This window comes from Babylonia areolata, chromosome 11, assembly GCF_041734735.1.
Source record: "Babylonia areolata isolate BAREFJ2019XMU chromosome 11, ASM4173473v1, whole genome shotgun sequence".
Taxonomy (NCBI): Eukaryota; Metazoa; Mollusca; class Gastropoda; order Neogastropoda; family Buccinidae; genus Babylonia; species Babylonia areolata.
In genome coordinates this window covers 9,356,536-9,378,318 of record NC_134886.1, presented here as the reverse complement: position 1 = coordinate 9,378,318, position 21,783 = coordinate 9,356,536, and the positions used below count along the sequence as shown (strand labels likewise).

Sequence of the window (21,783 nt, the reverse complement as noted above, 5' to 3'; positions counted from 1 at the left end):
ACCATTTTGTATGTTAGATTTAACAAAATGATGTCTGTCAAATTAGAGTGTGTGGCACCATTGATACAAACAAGGTTGAAGCACCATGTAGTGGAGAAACTTGAATAATAGAATGTGTTTTTGAAAGTAGATGAAGTGAGGAGTGTGCAGGTTGAGAGATCAGGTTATATACTTACGGTGCTCCGGAGAACAAGAGGGTCGCTGACAAGGAGTGACACTAATCTGTTGCAGATCTCTAGTGTTTGTCCATGACATTCCCCGCTGTGGTAATTCCTGTGTCGGCTTTATTCAAAGGATTGAGGTTTTTTGGTCGTGGAAACAGTGTAAATCTTAGGACACCAGGTAAACAGTGTGAATCTTAGGACGCCAGGTAAACAGTATGAATCTTAGGACGCCAGGTATACAATGTGAATCTTAGGACACCAGGTAAACAGTGTGAATACCAGGTATACAATGTGAATCTTAGGACACCAGGTAAACAGTGTGAATCTTAGGACACCAGGTAAACAGTGTGAATCCTAGGACACCAGGTAAACAGTGTGAATCTTAAGACACCAGGTAAACAGTATGAACCATAGGTGTAAACAGTGTGAACCTTAGGACACTGGGTAAACAATATGATTCATAGGTGTAAACAGTGTGAACCTTAGGACACTGGGTAAACAGTATGATTCATAGGTGTAAACAGTGTGAACCTTAGGACACTGGGTAAACAGTATGAATCTTAGGTGTAAACAGTGTGAACCTTAGGACACTGGGTAAACAGTATGAATCTTAGGTGTGAACCTTAGGGCACTGGGTAAACAGTATGAATCATAGGTGTAAACAGTGTGAACGTTAGGGCACTGGGTAAACAGTATGAATCTTAGGTGTAAACAGTGTGAACCTTAGGACACTGGGTAAACAGTATGAATCTTAGGTGTAAACAGTGTGAACCTTAGGACACTGGGTAAACAGTATGAATCTTAGGTGTAAACAGTGTGAACCTTAGGACACTGGGTAAACAGTATGAATCTTAGGTGTAAACAGTGTGAACCTTAGGACACTGGGTAAACAGTGTGAATCTTAGGTGTAAACAGTGTGAACGTTAGGGCACTGGGTAAACAGGATGAATCTTAGGTGTAAACAGTGTGAACCTTAGGACACTGGGTAAACAGTGTGAATCTTAGGTGTAAACAGTGTGAACGTTAGGGCACTGGGTAAACAGGATGAATCTTAGGTGTAAACAGTGTGAACCTTAGGACACTGGGTAAACAGTATGAATCTTAGTTGTAAAGTGTGAATCTTGGGACACCAGGTAAACAGTGTGAATCTTAGGACACCAGGTAAACAGTTTGAATCTTAGGTGTAAACAGTGTGAATCTTAGGACACCAGGTAAACAGTATGAATCTTAGTTGTAAAGTGTGAATCTTGGGACACCAGGTAAACAGTATGAATCTTAGGACACCAGGTAAACAGTATGAATCTTAGTTGTAAAGTGTGAATCTTGGGACACCAGGTAAACAGTATGAATCTTAGTTGTAAACTGTGTCAATCTTAGGACACCAGGTAAACAGTGTGAATCTTAGGACACCAGGTAAACAGTGTGAATCAGAAAACCAGGTAAAATATCCAATCTTATTTTGCAAAACCAATAAAAGGTTTGGGGGGGTTGCCATTATTGTTATATCATTCACAATCGCTGAACGGTGTTGTATGAAGTGATCATAATTATGCTGATGCAGACAGGTGACCAGTTAATAGTGGTGCCACATCATCAGGAGAAAGTTGTTCCAGAAAACTGAGGGTGACAATGAGCACCGGTGCAGAATCAGTAGTATCTTGTCGCTTTGAGGGATGCAGGTGTTCACATTATCATAGATAGTGAGAGGGACAGAAAATGTGTATGTGAGAGCATGATCTCTTTGTCAGAGCATTATCTGTTCGTCATGTCCACATGCTTGGACAATACATTTTCATGTCCATTGGCTGGGTTTTCCTGCATGAATGAAATGACATGAACCCATGTGATTTGTGTCTTTGATGTATTTCATAACGGCCAACATTATGCAGCCATATGTTTCCATGTCTGTGATGTCTGCTTTGGTTTACAGATGATCTGCTGTCGCTTGTTGTGTGCGTTATTGATAAATTCTGGGTGTGCAGTATCTCACCCAGCGTGGAGCGTCCTGTACAACAGAGTGACATGTGTGTTCGAGGGCATGATAGGTTGCTAGCAGTTTGATGTGGGCAATAAAGCCTTGGAGGGGATGTGTCAGCCGGACTGGCTCTGTCTCTGACTAGTTCGTGGGGGTGGGGCGGGGGCGTGGGGGGGGTGGAATAACTGCTGGGCCAACGTGCAGCCTGACAGGTTGATAGAGTGGAGGAAAGTGTGAGGGAGGGAGGGTGTGACAGGGTGTCTGTAGTGCAGGGACTAAGTGCAGTAGAGCCGGCCCCTCACGTCTGGTCTGTCCCTTTTTGTCACTCGTTCCCTGGCGTCTCCAACCCCCCCAGTCACCAAGCCAAGTGAGGGGGGAGGGGGGAGGATGAAGTGTCTGTTGGGGATGTGCTGTTGGCTGGGGCTTGTTGGCAGCCATGTTGAATCCTCCTCCTCCTCCTCTTCGTCTTGTGCAGCCTGCTGGCCGGAGCGAGAGAGAGAGAGTGGGGGGAGGCAGATGAAAGGAAAAGCCGAAGAGACAGACAGTCTGAGAGGTCTGCTTTCTTCTCTGTCCGGGGCTCTGTGCAGGGCTGGCACGTAGCTCTAACTGCTGTCAGCTTGTGTTGCTCGCAGTGCTAAAAGCGCAGGACAAGCTGCCATGGCTTGCTAGCTGTTGTGTTGTTACTCTACTCCATGCCGTGCGCCAACGGCTGCCACACAGACTGTACAGCTACCGTCGTCGTCAGCCTGAGCCCCAGCACACGGCTTGACAAACACCGGCAACAGCCGCCTGGAGTGGCCGTACAGTGAAGCCGAAGAGAACGCGATGCTTGCATAGCAAGTGTGGTGGTGTGCGGTGCGGTGTGTGGTGTGGTGGTGTGTGTGCAGCGCTGGGCTGTTGTAGCGCGCGGCCCCTGGCACAGGGACACAGAGAGAGAGGGAGAGAGCCCACCAGTCCCACAGTAGTGGTGGAGGCCCTCAGAGTGGTGTAGTCAGTCGTGTGGTAGTGGTGTGGTTCACCAACATACCATCACAACAATAAAGCCGTGCTGTGTCAGTCGTCTCTCCCCGGAACTTGGCAGCTCCAAGTATACTGTTGTACACCTTTCCGCTTCCAGTGCTGGTGTTTTGGTGTGTGGTGTGGAGTGTTGTGGGCGCCACACGGCGATGATGGTGTGCCGGTGAAATCGTTTTTTTCCTGGGCCTGGATATAACCTGTACAGTGTGCTGGGGCCACGGAGCTGACGGACTGGCCGTCGTGACCCATCTGCTTTGTGTGTGTGTGTGTGTGCTGGGGGAGGGTGGTTGTTGTGGAGAGACAGTGGTGCCAGAACTGTGTGGCACTGGTCTGGTGTGACCGTGCAGGATAGCCCTGTTTTGGTGACTGCCACCCCACCCTCACTCCCTGTGATGCTGGGTGGACGAGGTGAGGCCTTGTGCAGTGTGTGATGTGACGAGGTGTGTACTACATCACAGAATGTGCGCTGCCTTCTTTCTCTCTTTCTCTCTCCTCTCTCTCTGTGCAGCTATAGCGCTGTGTCAAGGCGCCGCTTTGTTTGCACCGCTTGTGTAGCAGGTTTTTGGCCGGGCGGTGGTGGTTTGTACTTGTAGCCTCCCAGCTCGCTCCTCTCGCGCTTCTTGGCCTCCACACAAACCTTCTCTTGGGTTTTTCTTTTTGGGGGGAGCTTTTTTTGTACAACCATATGCAGCCAGACGTGTTAGATGCCGGACACCTGTTTGTACTTGACCTGGGTTTGCCTTCAGTGGTGGTTGGGTTCAGGGGGGGTGAAGAAAGGCACATTGGTGGAAGGACAGTGTAGGGTCCATGGCTGTTGGAAGTCTTGGTTCAAGTTGGCTTTCAAAATCATGGTTTATTTTTTGATGAATTATATTTAAACTAAACTAGGCTTACTGGGTTGATTTTTTTTTTCTGATGTCAGTTGCCAAAATATGATATCACTGGTGATAAAATTTAGTAAAGAAGTTGGTAGGGCTACCTTTTACAGACGGTATCAGTGAGCGTGTACGCATATTTCATTTGCGTGAACAGTTTGTGGAAACACTCTTTGTGATACTTAAGTCTTTCTTTGTAGTCAGAGCCAGAATATATATTACACACATTTATGATATTATAACAGAGATTAACACATCAGATGGGAAATATTGTTGGTGATTATGTAAGTCTTTGTTTTTAGTTTGACCCAGAATGTATTACACACATTTATGATATTATGGGAGACTATTAACAGACATGAACACTTGAGATATCTTGACAATCATTAGGTTGTCATGACTGACATTGCTGTGTACTTTCATCTGTGACTGGAAATCAGTCCGAACATTGGAACTGATGGATGTGGCTGAGAAATGGATAGAAAAAGATGATTGTTTTGTATTCAAAGCGATTGTTCACATTGTCACACACACACGCACACACACACGCACACACACGCACATATATACACACGTGTGATGTATTTAGTAAAATTCATGAATAATTAAGGTGGAAACTTGAAAATTTTACTTTATCTTCTTCAGTCTCTTTCTGAGCCTCTGAATCTCTCGCTCTCTCTTTCTCTCTGTCTAATGTCTTCTCCTACTTTAAAGTACCTTAGTTATGGCTGTTTGGATCATGAAACAAAGCATGGTGTACACACTGTAATGCAGGGGTTTTCAAGCAGGTAAAGTATTGGTGGGGGTGGGGAGTCACTCCATTGATTCCAGGATACAGACATGGGACTATGGGAGCATAAATCAGGCTTGGCCGCGCTGCTTCATTTTCAGCAAATGCAATTGAGATGGAAGGTTTGAGTATTGAGTACCAAGAATAAAACTTGTTGGTTAATTTGAATGAATTATAAACTGTATGCAACACTCTCTCTCCCTCCCCCCCCTCTCTCACACACACACACACACACACACACATATTTGTCCCCAAACCCCCCCACCCCACCCCACCCCACCACCACCACCCTCAGCTCATTGCTGTGAATGATGCAAGTTGTATGGTATCTCTCTTACTCACCGAGGTCCTTTCTTGATGTCTGCGTCACACATGCTTTCAGTACTACAGCAGGCATGCAGCCAGGAAGTGCATCGGCCATGTCTCTTTCGTGTGTCCGTTCATCTCTCTCATGTACATGTGCAGAAAAATAGGAATGCCATTTGATGTGTAGACACGTGCATGCATCCATACGTATATATACGAACACACGTTTTCACAGATTTGCATTCGCCGGACATGTCCACATGCCACCAATGTGAAGGATGATATTCAAAGATATGCAAAATGTGCATGCCGTAAACAACTGCACATGTGTGTGGAAAGTGAACAGTGAATTTTACATGACACTGGCATTTGTGTGAGTCATTGTTCATTTCTCTCTGTCTCTGTCTTTCTCCCCCCCCCCCCCCTCTCTCTCTCTCTCTCTCTCTCTCTCTCTCTCTCTCTTCCTTTTTTTTTACTCTCTCTCTCTCTCTCTCTGTGTCTCTCTCTCTCATTTTTGTGTTTTACTCTGTCTCTCTTCTCATCTCTTTTCTTTTTCTAATTTATCAAGATCATGTGTGTGTGTATATATATATTATATATATATATATATATATATATATATTCATGCAGCATCAATAGCTGATAGCTGGTCGAGATCAGCCTTTTTCTTCCCTCCAGGGTTTTGATTTTGTTAGAAGATAGTTGAAAGTTAATGCGTCCTTTTGCAAGGGGAAATTTATGACATCTGTCATCAGGGTTTCAGAGGGAGTTCCTCCCCCTTTCTGAGCTCTCCTGAGGGGAGGGGAGTTGGAGTAGGGGTGGGTGGGGGTGGTGGGAATTAATCAGTTAGGACTTCAGCAGTTCATTTTTGTGTATGTGTCATATTGAGATGATTTATATGAGACTTTTGGTGTGTTTTCATTTTTGTTTGTGAGTAATGAATTGTGTACAGTGAAGGCTGGTGCATGTTTTGTTCAGAGTTTTCTTTTTTGAGGGGGGAGCGGGGGGGGGGGGGGGGAGGAGAGGGGGATGGATGGGGGTGTATTTTGTGTGAAGCTTTGTGTTATAAAAACTTAAGGCTGTCTGTCAAATACATCCTTCATGGTTACAGAAAACAAAATCAATAAAGGCAGTATCAAAGTCTCAGATCACCTGGGCTCAAATCACAGCAAAATGAGTACATTGTATTACATTCACCATAGTCAAAATATACACCAGTGATACTTGATAGATGTCTTTCTTTTTTTTCTTTTTATTTAAGACATAAAAGAAAAGTTCAGATAAAGAGTGGTCTGTATGGATGGTAAGTAAATTGTGTGTGTGCATACACAGTATGTGGTTTGTGTGGTAAATATTGAAGCATGGTCTTTTAGGAGGATAGAACTTGTAGATCTTGTGAAAAGAATATTTAACTGAAGTCAGGGTGGGAGAGGGGGGGGGGGGGGTCACTGCAAGTTGGGCATTCTGCCCTCTTCAGTCATGGCTGGCAGTCTGGAGCCAGACCATAACGTACTACTTTACTGCTGTGACTGTGTGGTGCCAGTGGCGTACACACACACACACACACACACACACACACACACACACAGAGAGAGAGAGAGAGAGAGAGACACGCACGCACACACACACACACACACACACACACACACACACACACACACACACACACACACACACACACACACACGTGGCAGAAGGTTGGTGTGTGGGAGAGGTAAAGGTGAAGAGCCTGGAGGGAGGAAGTGGCAGGGTGTGCTGTGCCTCCATGCCTGGAAGCAGTACATGTACAGACACAGCAGTGCTGAGCACCACAACAAGGTGAATGACATTTCACTGCCCCCCCCCCCCCCCTTCCGTTCCCTTCCCTCCCTCCCCGCCCCCACCCCTCCCCGGAAGAGGCAGACAGGGTAACACAATGTGAAGGAGTGAGAAGTGTACCCCATGGCCCTGGGTGGAAAGACCAACAACAACAACAACATCAAAACCCTGATGCTTCCTCTCCTTTTCCCCTGGTTTCCCCTGAGGAAGCTGACTGGCCCTTGGGGTTGTCACCTTGATGCTGTGCATGAATGCCACCTGCCCCCGCCCCCTCACCCTCCCCTTCCTTCCCTCTTCCCCAGCCTCTCACATAATACACTGGCAGTTTCACTGGTCCTGTAGCGGTGCCATTGTGTTCTGTTTTACTGTGTGTTTTAAGTCCGACTATTTGCAGACTAATGTGCACGCATGTGCGCGCGCGCACACACGCACAGAGTTGTTTCATTCTGTCATGAAATGCAATATCTTACCCAAATGTTTTTCCTTTTACATGATAATTGATGTTTGCGTGGTGATCAGGGAAGGGTGTGCCAGTTATTCGTTTTGATGTTTTGTTAAAGAGCGTTTAAATGATCCAGAAGAACATTTTCTGTTTCAGTTGCTTGATGCAGACAAAAAAGCATTTTGAATTGAATTGATAACTTGTAACAGCAGATCATCATCACTCAGTGACAATTTCTGGGGAAACTGGACAATAGCTTGTAATGTTCAGCAAACTGCGAGTCCAAAACTCACTTGTTTAAATCTGCGTTTTCTCAGTCCGTTATATTTAATCAGATTTGAAGGTTTTAAACTTTGGAAGGTTCTTGAACTTTTGAGTTGAAAGCTAAAAGCAGTGACTGTTTTTTATTGTGGTTTTTTTTTTTTTTTACCCTTGACTTGAAGTAGGTACGAACGTGGTGATAACCTTGAGATGGCCTTAGTGGTCGGCGAGGCTCTAAGCACCATAATTTGATTTGATTTGATTTCTCAATCCATTCCACGTTTCACGTTAGTTTCCTTCACCAGTCCTTCCTTCCTTCAGTTTGAATTTGACAGTCTTTGTTCAAATTTTGATGTTGAAAATGTCAAAAATTGGAGGTATTGGTGGAGGAGGTTTTCATGAACAGCATTTGCAAGAAGCAAACACTGGATTCTAGCCCAAGTGATGATGCTTTCTATGCAGAAAGTGTGTCAACTAACGCTTGATTTATCTCCTATCACCATGCCAAGTTTTAGACCAGTCTGTACATGACTACGGTCTTAGTGGTTCTTTTTGTACCACAACTGACATGTAAAAGTTTCAGTGCTCCGGGTCGGTTAATCAGGAGTGTCAGGAGAGCAGTAGGCCATTGACAAAGTGTGGCTTGGGATGGTTCATTTGTTTGGCTTGGATTTCCCCTGCCCACGTTATTTCCTTTTGTACCTTGTTGGGTCAGGCTTGCTGCATTGGTTACCCAGTGCTGCAAATAGAGGGTAGAAAAAAAGGGTGGGTGGTGAATTTGTTGGAACTTGCCACTTGATACGGTGGTGTGAATATATCCATTGCTCTGGTGAGACTAATAGTTCCAAGTCAAAAGAACGCCATTCATCATTTATTTTCCCCAGCGCTGAAGTATTTTCAAATTAATTTTATCATGCAAAGCTTTTTCAGGCAAGTATGTTTGCAAAAAAGTTTTTGATTGAATTAATTTAACTGGCCCAAACAAAAGTTTGTTTGGACGTTGATAATGGAAAATGAAAAAAGTACCTGCCTTGATATGAACACATGTATTAACAACTGGAGGGTGGGGGTGGGGGGTGGTCAAACAGTACTTCTTAGTCATTGTAACAGACTTCACTTGCAAACAGTGCACTTGTTCAGTGAGTGACTACCTGAACACTAATGAGTAACAGTGAAAGAGAGCATTGTACATAGTTGTTATGGACAGAATTTGACAGAAGTGGGGATTACAACAATACATTCAGGCATGTGTAAGAATTAAACTTCCCTGTCCACTCGGATCGTTTTTGTCTGATGATGATACTTCATAGCTGTTTTCAAGACTGCCTCTGCTGTTGTCTGATTGTTAAGGGGCTGCAGTTATGTGTTCAGCATGCCTCATTCACAGTAAAGTTTGATTTATTGAATCATCCGTGGTTTGAATGAATGGCTATATGGCCATCATTTCTCCGGTTGCCTGCATATTGATTGGCTTTTGTGTGCTGTTTGCACACTGTATGTCTGGACTTTATGGTCACTGAGCTGTTACCAGCTGAAGAAGCGAAGTCAGCTTCAACCTGCTTGGAAACAAAAATTGATAGTGATAAGGGCAGTGGCCATGATGCCAACCCCATGTGGGGCATTCTGACACCCTGACACATCTACACAGGTGCACACACACATGCACACACACACAGTGCGGGGGAATAACCTGCTTGCAACTGAGTTCTAAATGGCTGTCACCAGTTGTTTATTGTGTGTGTGTGTGTCTTACCTGGAGGTTCAAGACCATTAATATCATGGAGTGGTGGCGTCAGATTAATGTGGATTCTATATTTATATTCTGAAAATGTTTCCCCTTATGAATTTTAAGCATTGGCTTATCTGACAGTGACAGTTCATTACAGTGTATTTCATGTCTCGTACAAAAAGATGACAGAAAATGGAAAGGAAAAAATGTCTCCAGAAAATGTGACAACCACTTCTTTTTTTTTTTTATTGTGTTTTTTTGTTTTTTTGGTTTTTAATACTATGTAGTTTTTTCATTAATAAGTTGGTGTATCTGGAATGCATTGTGAACTACTCCAGTGATGCAAACACCAGTCGGCAGATTTCTGAGGAAATGACTTGTGTGTTTTTGCCCCACAGCTACCTGTGCTAAGCCATTTTAAGCAGTCTTTTGGCAGGAAAGTAGTTGTATTGTGCTGGAGAGGAACTCCCTGGCCAAAGAACAAACAGTAAGGACATACAGAGAACATTGACTGCCCTGAGAACGACCAGTTTTATGAGTGTGTATGTGTGTGTGTTGTAGTTTTAGAGGTCTGTGCACTACATTTCACCAGTACGCATGAATGCACCAGTGACAACAAATTGCCCAGCGAATGCCCTCACGGAAGATTATCTGTACAGTTATTACACCTAGAGATTTGGCAAAGGGTGGTTTCAGTTGAGCGAGAAAGTCACTTTGTGCATGCTTATATACACTCGCACACACATACACAGAGCATACTTTCACACTTTTCACACACACACACACACACACACACACACACACACACACACACACACACACACACAGAGAGAGAGAGAGTCTAATGTTACACACATATATGTGAAAAGATGTAAAATGAAAGTACCACCACTTTCAACTCGGCATACACTCTCTTGCACAAAGGACACGAGTTGATTGACTGCCTGATGTGCCTTGGTGATCCCCCCCTCCTCCACTCAGAGGTTTTCAATTGCACTCCAGCGTTTAATTTCTGTAGCTGTTAATAGATGAAAGAAAAAGAACCACCAGGTAAAGAATCTTTGATGGGCGAACAAGATGTGATAGCATCGCTGGCTTTGATAGATCGGGTGTCGGGCCAGGGTGGGTTTGAATGTGGACCCTGCGCGCTTCGGGTGACAGCAGTCATGGAAACTCTGGCACTCAAAATGAAAAATGACAGGAGGGGTGAGCAGGGAGGGGAGTGGGGGTGTGGTGTGGGGAGTGGTGAGCAGGCACAAGAGGAGAAATGGAACCAGCAAGGTGAAACTGGTTGTAAAATAAATGGTGGAGAGGAGAAACGACGTGGGCGTAGACTTGAGCACACGCACCGACACACACAAAAGAAATGCAGGAAAGTTTGGATTGGGAGGGAGTGGAGTCAAAGTTACTGTTTAAACTTAAAAGCTTTTTTTTCTTCTTCTTCTTCTTCTTCTTCTTCTTCTTTTTAAACACCTTACATAAGCATGAAAAATGGGGAATGCAATATTGGGGAAGAAGAAATGTTTTTATCAATAATGTTTAGTAAATTATACAGTCAGTGTGTGTATGAATCACACAGTATTGTCTATTTCTCTCATAATAGATATATTCTTACACACACATACATAGATAACTGTTTTTCTTTATAATCCCAATATCAAAACACACAGTAGTCCCGTACAAACTGGAAAGGGTTATTACATGAAACAGGTAACAGGGATGCAAAATTGTAGAAGTAATGATGATGCGTCGACCAACATTGTGGTGGTGGTGGTGGTGGTGTGGTTAGCATCATGCACTGGTTGTGACTGGAAGGTCCAGGGTTTGAGCCCCACCACAGACATCCTGTGCAGCTTTTGTCAGCCCTTCTGGCTCCTGCCCAGGTCATGTGGGCTCAGATGGCAAGACTGGGTGGGAACACACTGCCGACTGAGGTCCAGCTCAGAGGCGTGTCTTGGAGAGGTGGGCGCAGATTGCATGTGTGATTGATCAGCACAGCAGGTGTTTCTCTGCCCATGTTGGACCTGAAAGGACATACAGATTACCACACAGTCTGAGCACATTGTCTCAAGACGAAATGTGGCTTCATGGTCATCATCGTCATCTTTATTATCAGTTATTGTGAAAACCAAAACAAACATAGAGGGGGGTGGGGCTAAAGATTTGTGACCCAAATGTGTCAAACACACAGATTTTTGTTTTGTTTCTCCCGTCACTTTATGCCTGTAGATCAGTGCTTTTCAGAAAGGTCACACAGAATGTATACAACAAATCAGCCAACCCTCATTATATACATTCAACAAGCACCTTGTCTTGGTGATGAGGGTAGGGTGAGGGGGTTGCACCTGCCGGTGTGTACATGTACATACATATATATAGATATAAAATGTATATATATCCGAGTGTGTACCCGACACGGCCTGCATTGTTGGAACCCCAAGCTGGGCCCCACAGTCAGAGTGACGGGAGGGAGGGACGGACAGGTCAGGGCCCTCCCCCCCCCCCCCCCAATCCCCCCTCCACCCATCGTGACAGGTCTGTGGGGAGGGAGGGAGGGGGAGAGAGGTCAGGACCCTCCACCCTCCTCACCATGACAGGCCTGTGGTTTGATGCCAGCCAGCAGGCCCCCGGGTCCCCCTTTCTTCCCTGACAAACAGCCGGCCCTGGCCCTGTCGGCGGCCCTGTGCCAATCGATAGACCCCCGAGATCTGTACAGTTGTTGACCCACTGGCCGCCCTCCCGGTTTGCGGGCTCGCCACTTCACACCTACAAGCGCGGAGGCATGTTTTCGCTGCGGCGGCCCGTCAAATGGCCTTTCTGGAGGGGCCCTTGGGCGGTTGGGGTAGTGGTGTTGGTGGGTTGTTTCTACACAAAACCCCCACGTAGAGCGGGGCCGGCCACAAGAAAGCAGTGGTATTCCGTCTCTCCCCCCCTTCTACTGTCTTCAAAGGGGTTTATCGGGGGACTGAAGATTGTTGTCGGGAGTTTTATTCCTTGGAGTACGTCAGATTCGCCGTCAAGGGGAAAGAATATATACAACTAACCACAACAACAACCAAAAAAAAAATGATTGCCAGTGAAGTGTTTGGCCTGGGTGAGAGGGTTGTTGGCAGGGTCTTGGGGGAGAGTGTAAACCGTGGTGCTGTTAGATAAGTTGACACCCCCTTATCCCCCACCCCACCCGACATGACATTCCACAGCTGTGGTGTAGCTCTATCGAAAACATGTCCCAGTACAGTAGTAGCTGGCCAGACTTGTGGTTTGATGTCGCCGCCGCCCGCTCTGTCTGTACGTCTTCATCTTTCACTTTGTCTCAGTGGAGGAAGGTGACAATGGTTAAGACGCTCACCTGCCAATACAGAGAGTCCGTGAGGGTGTGGGTTCGAATCCCGCTCTCGCCTTTTCTCCCAAGTTTGACTGGAAAATGGAACTCAGCGTCTGGTCGTTCAGGTGTAACGATAAACCGATGTGCAGCATGCACTTGGCGCACTGAAAAAGAACCCATGGCAACGTTGTCCTCTGGCAAAATTCAGTAGAAGAAATCCATTCTGATGTTTTTTGTACACAAATATTTGCATGCACTCAAGGCCGGACTAAGCGCGTTGGGTCATGCTGCTGGTCAGGCATCTGCCTAGCAGATGTGGTGTAGCGTCTGTGGAATTGTCCGAACGCAGTGACGCCTCCTTGAGAAACTGAAACTGGGTGTCTGTTGTGAGGTGCCGTGTTTTGCGTGGCCGAGGACCAGTGTTGCCTGGTGGTTGGGTGGTAGTGGTAGCGGTGGTGGTGTGTGAGAGCGAGTGTGTGTGTGTGTGTGCCTGCTGGAAGGTATTGATCCGTGTGAGTCATAGCCTGCACCCGAGAGACCTTTGATTATCAGCCGCGGCCTGACTTTACACCTTCCAAGTGGTATTAATGCGACGGGCTGCAAGTTTGGCTCGCCCCCACCCCACCCCCTTCCCCTCTCCGCGGTGCACGCCACATCGCACGTACCTGAGATCAAAGTGCTGGCTGCTTCGCCGGCAGTCGTTTGAAAGCGTAATCATTCGCACACCCCTCTCCTTGTAACCCATAGCCTTGTGATGCCTGGAGGGGTTTGGTAGCCCCGACCCCCGACCCCCAGCTTTTTTTTTTTTTTGGGGGGGGGGGGGGGGGGGGGCTAGGGGGGGAGAGAAAGTGACGCCAGTGTACACGTGCGTGAGCGGGCGTTTGTGTTCTCACAAAAGAGAGAAAGAGTGCCTTGATTAGTTTATTTGAAAACGATCGGGAGGTGTCATGTTTGTTTGATGAGAAGAATTAAAAGTGACTGGTTGGACTTGCATAGTACAGTTAACAACTGCACACCAATCACTTGCTTCCCTTGGTATGTTTACTTGTTGATAGTGAGATTTTTTTTGCTCCGTATTTCAAGTGACCTGTTTAAAACACACAAAAAGTTGCATGGCTTGATAACACACGTTTTTATTTTTTGTCTTTCTCCTTTGTTCAGACAAAGCCTTTTGAGTGTGTGTGTGTGTGTGAAGGAGAGAACTAGAGCTTGACTGCTGTGACAAGCCAAGTCGGACTGGATAGAGCTTGAGGCTTCGACTTCGAGTCTGTACGTCTTGAAGACTGAATGGACTTCCATGATAAACTACAATACACACATAAAGCAAGTTACAGGTTAAAGAGATAGCAAGACCCAGGCCCTTAACAACTTGACCTGATGGTCGTCAGTCAATTGGTTGTAAACTGTACTTGAAGAGAGAGGGAGAGATATATGTGTTCAGGCACTTGGGGGTGGGTGATAGAATTAACTTGAGACGGTGATTGTCTGAGTGACAGTACAAGATAAGATAATAATGCGCAACTATTTTCGCGTTGTATATGTTGTATAAAACTTGAGCGTACCCGACCATTTTCACTGTGTTTCTAGTTGAGGAGAGGTGGGGGTAGGGGGGTGGAATGCTTAGAACTGCACAAAACCTGTTTGGAAGTAGTACTCTTTTTTCTTATTCTCTTTTTTACGCCCCAAACAGAAGCGGACATTGTATTGTGATGACAAAGGTGTGGTGAAGCCCCCAGGGAGTGGAGAATGCACAGTCTGGTGAGAGATCCTCTGAAGTTCGGTCATGGGTGGATGGTCTGCTGTGTAGACTGGGACCGTTAAATGACGACAGTGGTGTGACATGACGCCCAGTGTGTGTGTGTGTGTCTTGTAACCGTGATAGGGTGATGTGTACGTCTATCCCCTGGTAGTGTTCGCCCAGGCCTTTGAGCCCCCTCTCCTTGGCACGCAAGCCCGGCATTTCACGCTATGTCCACACCAGCACACCCACACGGTTGACAAGTGCTGAAGGAGGTCACACTGCTCCGCTCTGATCTTGTGGCTGGCTGGCTGGGTTGTTGCAAAATGCCGACGTCGTTTACTGACCAAATATTTCGGGGGAATGAAAGTGAGGTTAATTAATGAAAGAGGGAAGACGTAGCAAAATCTGGAACGCAGGTTACGATTAAACTAAAACTTCTTTTCAAGTTGGGGGAACAAAACCTGTATATACGCTAATACGTATACGTACAAGTTGGGAGTTGGAAGAAGCAGACGTGGAACAGGTGCAGAGTAGAGTCATGTCCACACAGGAAAGATCTGTAGCTATTTCCCGTTTCCGCTTTCTCCTCACACTGTCGTGTTGGTGGACTGGTGGTGGTAGTTTTCATTGGACTGTCAACAGTCCCCGGAGGGAAAGTTATGGGGACTAGGAGCTGCCGTTTGATGGCTGTAGTATCAGCCGTGCGTTGTTGAATGGCAATTGACACAGTTCACACACACACGCACACGCTCGCACGCACACACACACACGTGGACAGGAAGAGAGGTCTACATGTACCACCCCCTAAGCAACCACCACCACTTTGCAAGTCAAGAGCTCGCGGTCTCGTAGGTCTCACCTCTTGGTCCCCACGGTGCATGGCAGTGTGTGCGTGCGTGGAGTGGATGGAGTTGAGGAGTGAGACAGGTTGTTGGGGTTGCAGTGGCAGCCTGATGATGTTTTGATGGGGGTAATGAAGTGGTGTGGGGAGCCCCCATTGTGTGTGCCACTACTTTGTGTGGACGCGGCGGTAATTGATCAATCAGTGCCAGTTGCCTAGGGCTGGCTGCTTGCTGGTGGTGGTGGGGGGGGAGAGGGGGGAGTTGTGTGATGCAGCTTCTCTTCCTTCGTTGTCGCCGCTGCTGCTGCTGTTGCGCTTGGCGCTCCGCTCCCTCTGTGTAGTCCTGACCTGTGTCACATGGTTGTGTGAACTTGACAGGGGGCTGGGAGGGGAGGGGAGGGGTGGGGGAAACTCCGTTGCGGTTGGCTCAGCAGTGGGTCACTGTGTTGGTTTGTCTGTGTCTCTTTGGGGCTGGGAGGGCTACTGGTGACCAGTTACAAGCTGTGAGGGCTACTGGTGACCAGTTACAAGCTGTGAGGGCTACTGGTGACCAGCTATAAGCTGTGAGGGCTACTGGTGACCAGTTATAAGCTGTGAGGGCTACTGGTGACCAGCTATAAGCTGTGAGGGCTACTGGTGACCAGTTACAAGTTGCTGGTGGACTGGGAAGTGTTGAGTCGACATTCAGTGGTGGTTTGTTTTTGGTTTGGGGTGGGTTTTTTTTTTTTGTTTTTTTTTTGTTTGTTTTTTTTTTGTTTTTTTTACTGTGGTGGAGCTGTTTTTCTGTCTGACCTCACAGTGAGTGTTCAGTGTTTTGTAGCTTGTCCATTTGTACGGTGATTTATTTGGGAATATTCCTTTCATGTGTGCAGTTGTTGACACACAGTTTGTCTGTGGACGCTTGTGTGTGTCTTTAGCTCGCTCTCTATCTCTCTCTCTCTCCCTCCCTCTCTCTCCCTCTCTTTCTCTCTTTCTCTTTTTCTCTCTCCCTCTCTCTCTCTTTCTCTTTCTCTCTCTCCCTCTCTCGCTCGCTTGCTCACTTGCTCTCTTCTCTTTGCATGTGCCCATCTCTCTCACACACATTTCTTTGAAAGCTTCTCCTGTTGCTAGTTCAAAACAGCAGATGAAAGATAATGAAAACATTTCTTCTATTGAAGGAAAAAAAATCTTCTTTAAGTAATAAACCCCTTCCATACCTCTGTGTCTCTGCCGCCATGGTGATGGTCACATAAACATGAAGGAAACAAGAGAAAAAGTAAACCAGGTTTTCCCTTCACTGAAAGCAAAACAAGCAAACATACACCCCCCTCTTAAGAAAAAGGGGGGGGGAAAGGAGAAATAATTACGTTGAGCCAGCCTGTCTGTCTCAGTCTGTGTTTGAAAATAAGATGAAAGGGGGAGCATACAGATGATAGAATCACTGTCTAATTAAAAACAAACTGCCGGATCAAAGAATTGTTATCCTTAGAGATTCCTACCTTGAAATTTTTACAGATGAATTAACTTCACGTGTGTTTATTGTTGTTGGTGGTGGTGGTGGCGTTTTTTTAATTCCTGACATGTTAAGAGGCAGCAGGTAACCTGAATCCATGATCTCTTCTCCATCCCTCCCCCTACTCACCCCAGCCCAGCTCCCCACCCCCACCCTCCTCTTCCCCCACCCCACCCCCACCTCATTTTTTACAGCCCACAGCTTTTGGTGGTTACAATGGTTTTCATCAGTCATTTGGGAGGATGGTGATATGTGTGTAGCTGTTTCTGCTGGTGGCCAAGAAGATAGGGGAGTGGTGGGAGAGGGATAGGGGAGTGGTGGGAGAGGGAGAGGGAATTGGTGGGAGAGGGAGAGGGAATGGTGGGAGAGGGCCGGGGGATAGGGGAGTGGTGGGAGAGGGATAGGGGAGTGGTGGGAGAGGGCCGGGGCTACCCATAAAGACCCATGGTGCTAGATAGGGGGGGCAGGCTCTCCACAGGAACCCCCCCACCCCCCTGAACTGTGCCTTGGATATGGGGTTGAAGAGGTGAGAGCTTTTTGTCTGGGGGCAGTTATTGCCCAGTCTGCATGGCTTGGTTAGCCATGGCACCTGCTGGTTTTAGTGGTGGGGTATGGTGTTGGGGTGTCCCTGTAATGGGAGGAAGGGTTGTGTCTTAAACTGTAGTGTGTGTGGCTGTGGTGTGTGTTAGTGTTTGTTGTGTGTGTGTGTGTGTATTGCTTTGTGGTTTGAAAGAAATGCTTGCATTTTTTTGGCTGTATAAATTAGTGAGTGATTTTTTTTTTTTTTTTTTTTTTTACACGCTGTTTCATTCTCCTGTTTTGAATTGTGTTTTTTTTTCTGTGCAGTACCAACCTGTTGTAAAGGCCATGGTTGAAACAAACCATATGTTAGTTTGTCTGTCAGATGAAACAGATTTAAGAAAAAGGCTTACAGCTTGAAGGTGAAGGTGGTAAAGGTTGAGCAAAAAAAGAATTGTTGATGCTTGTGGAGCCAGTCCCTCCCCTTTCATGTGTGGTTTTTCTCTGTGTGTGTCCAGGGAGAGCTGATTGAGTACTACTACTACTGGAAGAAGACACAGAACGCAGTCAGCAGTCGTCACCAGGTGAAGAAACTGAAGAAGAACAAGAAGACCACACGCTCTGCCCAGCCTGACGTGGAATTCTGTGAGTTGATTGTGCCTTGTCCTGTGTGTGTGTGTGTGTGTGTGTGTGTGTGTACATGTATGAGCGCATACATTGGTCATCTTCTCATCATTTTTGTCATTCATAAGAGAATAGCTGTCTAATGTTTCAGCCCAGCTCAAAATGTGACCTTATCCATGGATCGGTGTTTTTTTTTTTTTTTTTTTTTTTTTTTTTAAAGCTCATTTCAGGCAGTTTCATCATTCTGCTTCTGTATTTTTGCCATGTGAAGCGCTCAGTACCTCTTTTCTGGACCAAAAGCAACAAGGACAAGAACAAGTACCTCTTTTCTATTTCCATATTAATTGTGTCCTCATGAGTATAGGCTGCCTGTATATCAATCCCTCTCTCACTTTCTCTTCTCGCTCCCTTTCTGTCTCTGTATGGAAGGAAACCCAGTCTGCTTATTCCTTTATTCCCTCTATGTGAAAAAAAAACCCCAACAACATTCATTCAGCCTTACCCTGCACCCTCTGTATGTGTGTTGGAAACATACACAACGAAAAGCCTTGTCATCTCTCTGAGTCTGTCAGGGTAACGGCGTTGTACCATTGATGCAGTGTGTGGTTTATTTGAACATTGCCCCCACAAACGGGAGAATGGCTGCCTGGTTGACAGAGGTAAAAATGGTCGCACACATAAAAAGTCCGCGCTGTGAATGTGGGGGTCGCTGCCAAGCAACACAGGAAAAGGAGAGGAAACTGAATATTTCCCATAGTGGAACATCTTTGCTTCTGCGGAGACGGGTTTCTATAGATCTTACTTTTTGAATGGAGACATCCTTACTTTTTGAATGGAGACATCCTTACTTTTTGAATGGAGACAACAGAGATAATGGTTGCATTCCCTCTACAAAAGTGCCTCCAAAATTCCTTGACGTATTCACAGAATGCCAAGCACAAATCGTGCATGTCTGTTGACGATGATATTAACGATGTGATCAACAGACAAGCATGACTTCCCGTATTGTTTGATACTTGACTTGAGCTTGTTTTTAAGTCACAATTAATTTTTTTTAAATCGAGTTACAAACACAAAAAAGCCTTCATGTACTTGTCTTGCTCCTTTCACAGTTGCTCATACATGTACTTGCTTCCACAAATGTATGTGCATGCTCTCACATGCACACACACACACACACACTAACCTTCACACACACACTAAATCTCTCTCTCCTCTCTCTCACAATCACTTGCTCACTCTCTCTTTTTTTTTCTTTTTTCTTCTTTTTTCTTCTTTTTTTTTGTCATAAATAATGGTAAAATGTCCCATCAGATTGGTTTATCCTCAAAAAAAAAGGGGGGGGGGAAGGGGGGGGATTATGTGAATGAGGTGGGTAGAGTAGAACTGCCAGTATATTTACATCACAAAAATGATCCAGCACACTGCACAACACAAGGAAGAAGAAAAAAAAATGACATAGACAAAAAAGCAAAATGACACATAACATCGCCCGATTGCAATATGGATTATATTTATGAGATGAGAACTGCAGCACTCCTAAACAAGTGTGTGTAGCATGGATTGAGTGAGAAGAGTGAGTGGTGATTTGCAGTTGGTGGTGGTGGCGGTGTATGCATTGAGGTGGTGGGAAGTGTGTGTGTGTGGGGGGGGGGGGGATGGTGATGGGAATGGCAGGCTCATGATGGTGGCAACAGCTGCGGCAGAAAGGTGAAGCCACTCATGCACATTATGGGGGCAGCTCGGCACACGGCTAGAAAACCATGGGGTGAGGGGGGGCAGGGGGGGGGGGGTGATGTATGGGGTTAGTTTTTTGAAGGGGAGGTGGGGGGTGGGGGAGGTGTTGAATGGTTCTGATCTGCTGAAAGGGAGTTGGCGAAAATGTTGACTGGGTTTGGACTCGGTGTATGCATTTCATACAATTTGTGCCTTTGATGGTGTGTTGAATGCACTGCATACAATTGATTTATTTATCTACTGTGTGGTGTGGGAGATGGGAGTTTGTCTCTCTCTCTCTCTCTCTCTCTCTCACACACACACACACACGTGCACACATGCACACCTCTCTCTCTCTCTCTCTATCTATCTATATATCTATACACACACACACACACACACACACACACACACACACACACACCTCTATACACAGACACACACACACACACACTCACACACACACGTGTGTGTGCATGCCTCCAAGCACATTTTCTCTCACACTTATTGAGACTTACATTACAAGCACCCAATTTATGAGGGTTTTGTGTTCATTCAGAGAGAGTGGCAATGATCATGCGTACATGTGATATGCGCACATACACACACACACACACACACACACACACACACATACGTATGCATGCATACACACACGCACCATGCTCACACAGACACACAAGCATTAAAAAAAAAAGCCTGCAGTTGAACTTGAAGCAAGTTTACCAAAGGGAAAGCCGGCTGGGGGTCACATGAACTGCAAAACCTCGCCCCCTACCCACACCACCCCACTCCAGCTACATTTTGGGTAGTGGAGCAGGTGACGTCAGGGGCAAGGCATTCCCTGGCTGGGAGGAGCCCATCACCACACTTCTCACACTTGCACTCAGACATGTAATCATTCACCACTGGCAGACACACACACACACACACACACACACACACTCTTCCCTAACTCCCTCCAGTCTGTTTCTGTCTGCTACAGAACACAAGGGATGGGGTAAGGGGGCAGGGCGAGCAGTTTACCTAGCACACAACAAAACAGACTGGGGGCTTTTTCGGCCCTTGTCAGACAGGGGGGGGGGGGGGGGGACCACCCAGGGTAGCCTGCTAGGTGTGAAACTGCTCTCCTGTGTGCGAGCCACAGGATGGCTGGCTGCTTGCAGTTTAGCTCTCTCTCTCTCCTCCCTCCTCCTCCTCCTCCTCGCACACCCAGTGGAGCAGGCTGAGGGGTGGGGAGGGGGTGGGCTAAAGAGGGGATGGCTTGTTGCATCAGTTAACAAGGGGTGTGTGTGGGGGGGGGGGGGGGGCTTTCTGCCAGCTCCTAGTGATGAGCGGGGAAAGGTTTTGACCTGTCTGCTTGGACAAGGAAAGGAAAATTAACTGGGGGAGAGAGGGAGAGAGAGGTGGCCTTGGCTAATTTCCTCACAGTCTGTTTAGGCTGGAGCAAAAATGTGGATGAGTGCAAGAATGTGGGCGAGGGCAAAATATGTGGGTGAGGGGCAATGGGGGTCGTTGTCATCATCGTTAGAGGAGCCATGTGTCCGGCTGTTTCATGATCACAGAGACTCTGAGACATTTGTCGCTTCTGTTCTGTATACAGGTATCACAAAGGACAACCAGGTAGTTGTCTGGTTTTGATGGAAGTGGGAATTTTTTTTTATCATCAGAAGCCCCCCTGAAGACTAGTCAGATCTTTGCTGAGGGGTGTCCTCCACAGCCCCCATAACCCAAGGATATCTATTTTAAAATGACTTCAGAAATACAAGTTTTGCGCTTTAGTTTTCCCTCCATCAGGCATTAACCTTGAGGGCTGGGGGATGTTCCTTAATCCTCTATTCCCTCCATTTGACGTAGTTTCTCCCTTTTCCCTTCACCCTGCCCTTTTCTCTGTCTTTTCCCCCTGTTGTCTTCATCATTCATGACACCATTCATTACATGATTCTGTTTGGTTTTTTCATCCTTTCATCTCCTGCATTTCTCTCTCACCCCCTTTCCACTTCCACATCCACCCATGCTACCCAGCACTGATTCATATGTGCACCTCGCACGTGCAGACACACACGCACACACACCATACGCATGCGCGCACACACACTCGCACACCACACCATGCTGTTCCTGCTGATAAATCAGTTAAATGCTCAA

The 21,783-nt window shown here is 46.4% G+C and overlaps 1 protein-coding gene and 1 long non-coding RNA gene across 2 annotated transcripts in view; one reads left to right on the top strand and one right to left on the bottom strand.

Annotated features, from left to right (window-relative positions):
• The window catches only part of LOC143287138 (uncharacterized), a 327,313-nt gene that overhangs the window by 260,348 nt on the left and 45,182 nt on the right, over positions 1 to 21,783 (top strand). Inside the window, exon 10 of the mRNA XM_076595083.1 lies at positions 17,814 to 17,940. Within this exon, the coding sequence (XP_076451198.1) occupies positions 17,814 to 17,940 (127 nt within the window). The remainder of the gene's footprint in view (positions 1 to 17,813; positions 17,941 to 21,783) is intronic.
• LOC143287289 (uncharacterized) lies at positions 10,490 to 15,466 on the bottom strand. The gene is made up of 2 exons (XR_013055934.1): positions 14,933 to 15,466; positions 10,490 to 11,401 (listed from the first exon to the last, which is right to left on the bottom strand). It is a non-coding gene; the product is annotated as an uncharacterized LOC143287289 (long non-coding RNA).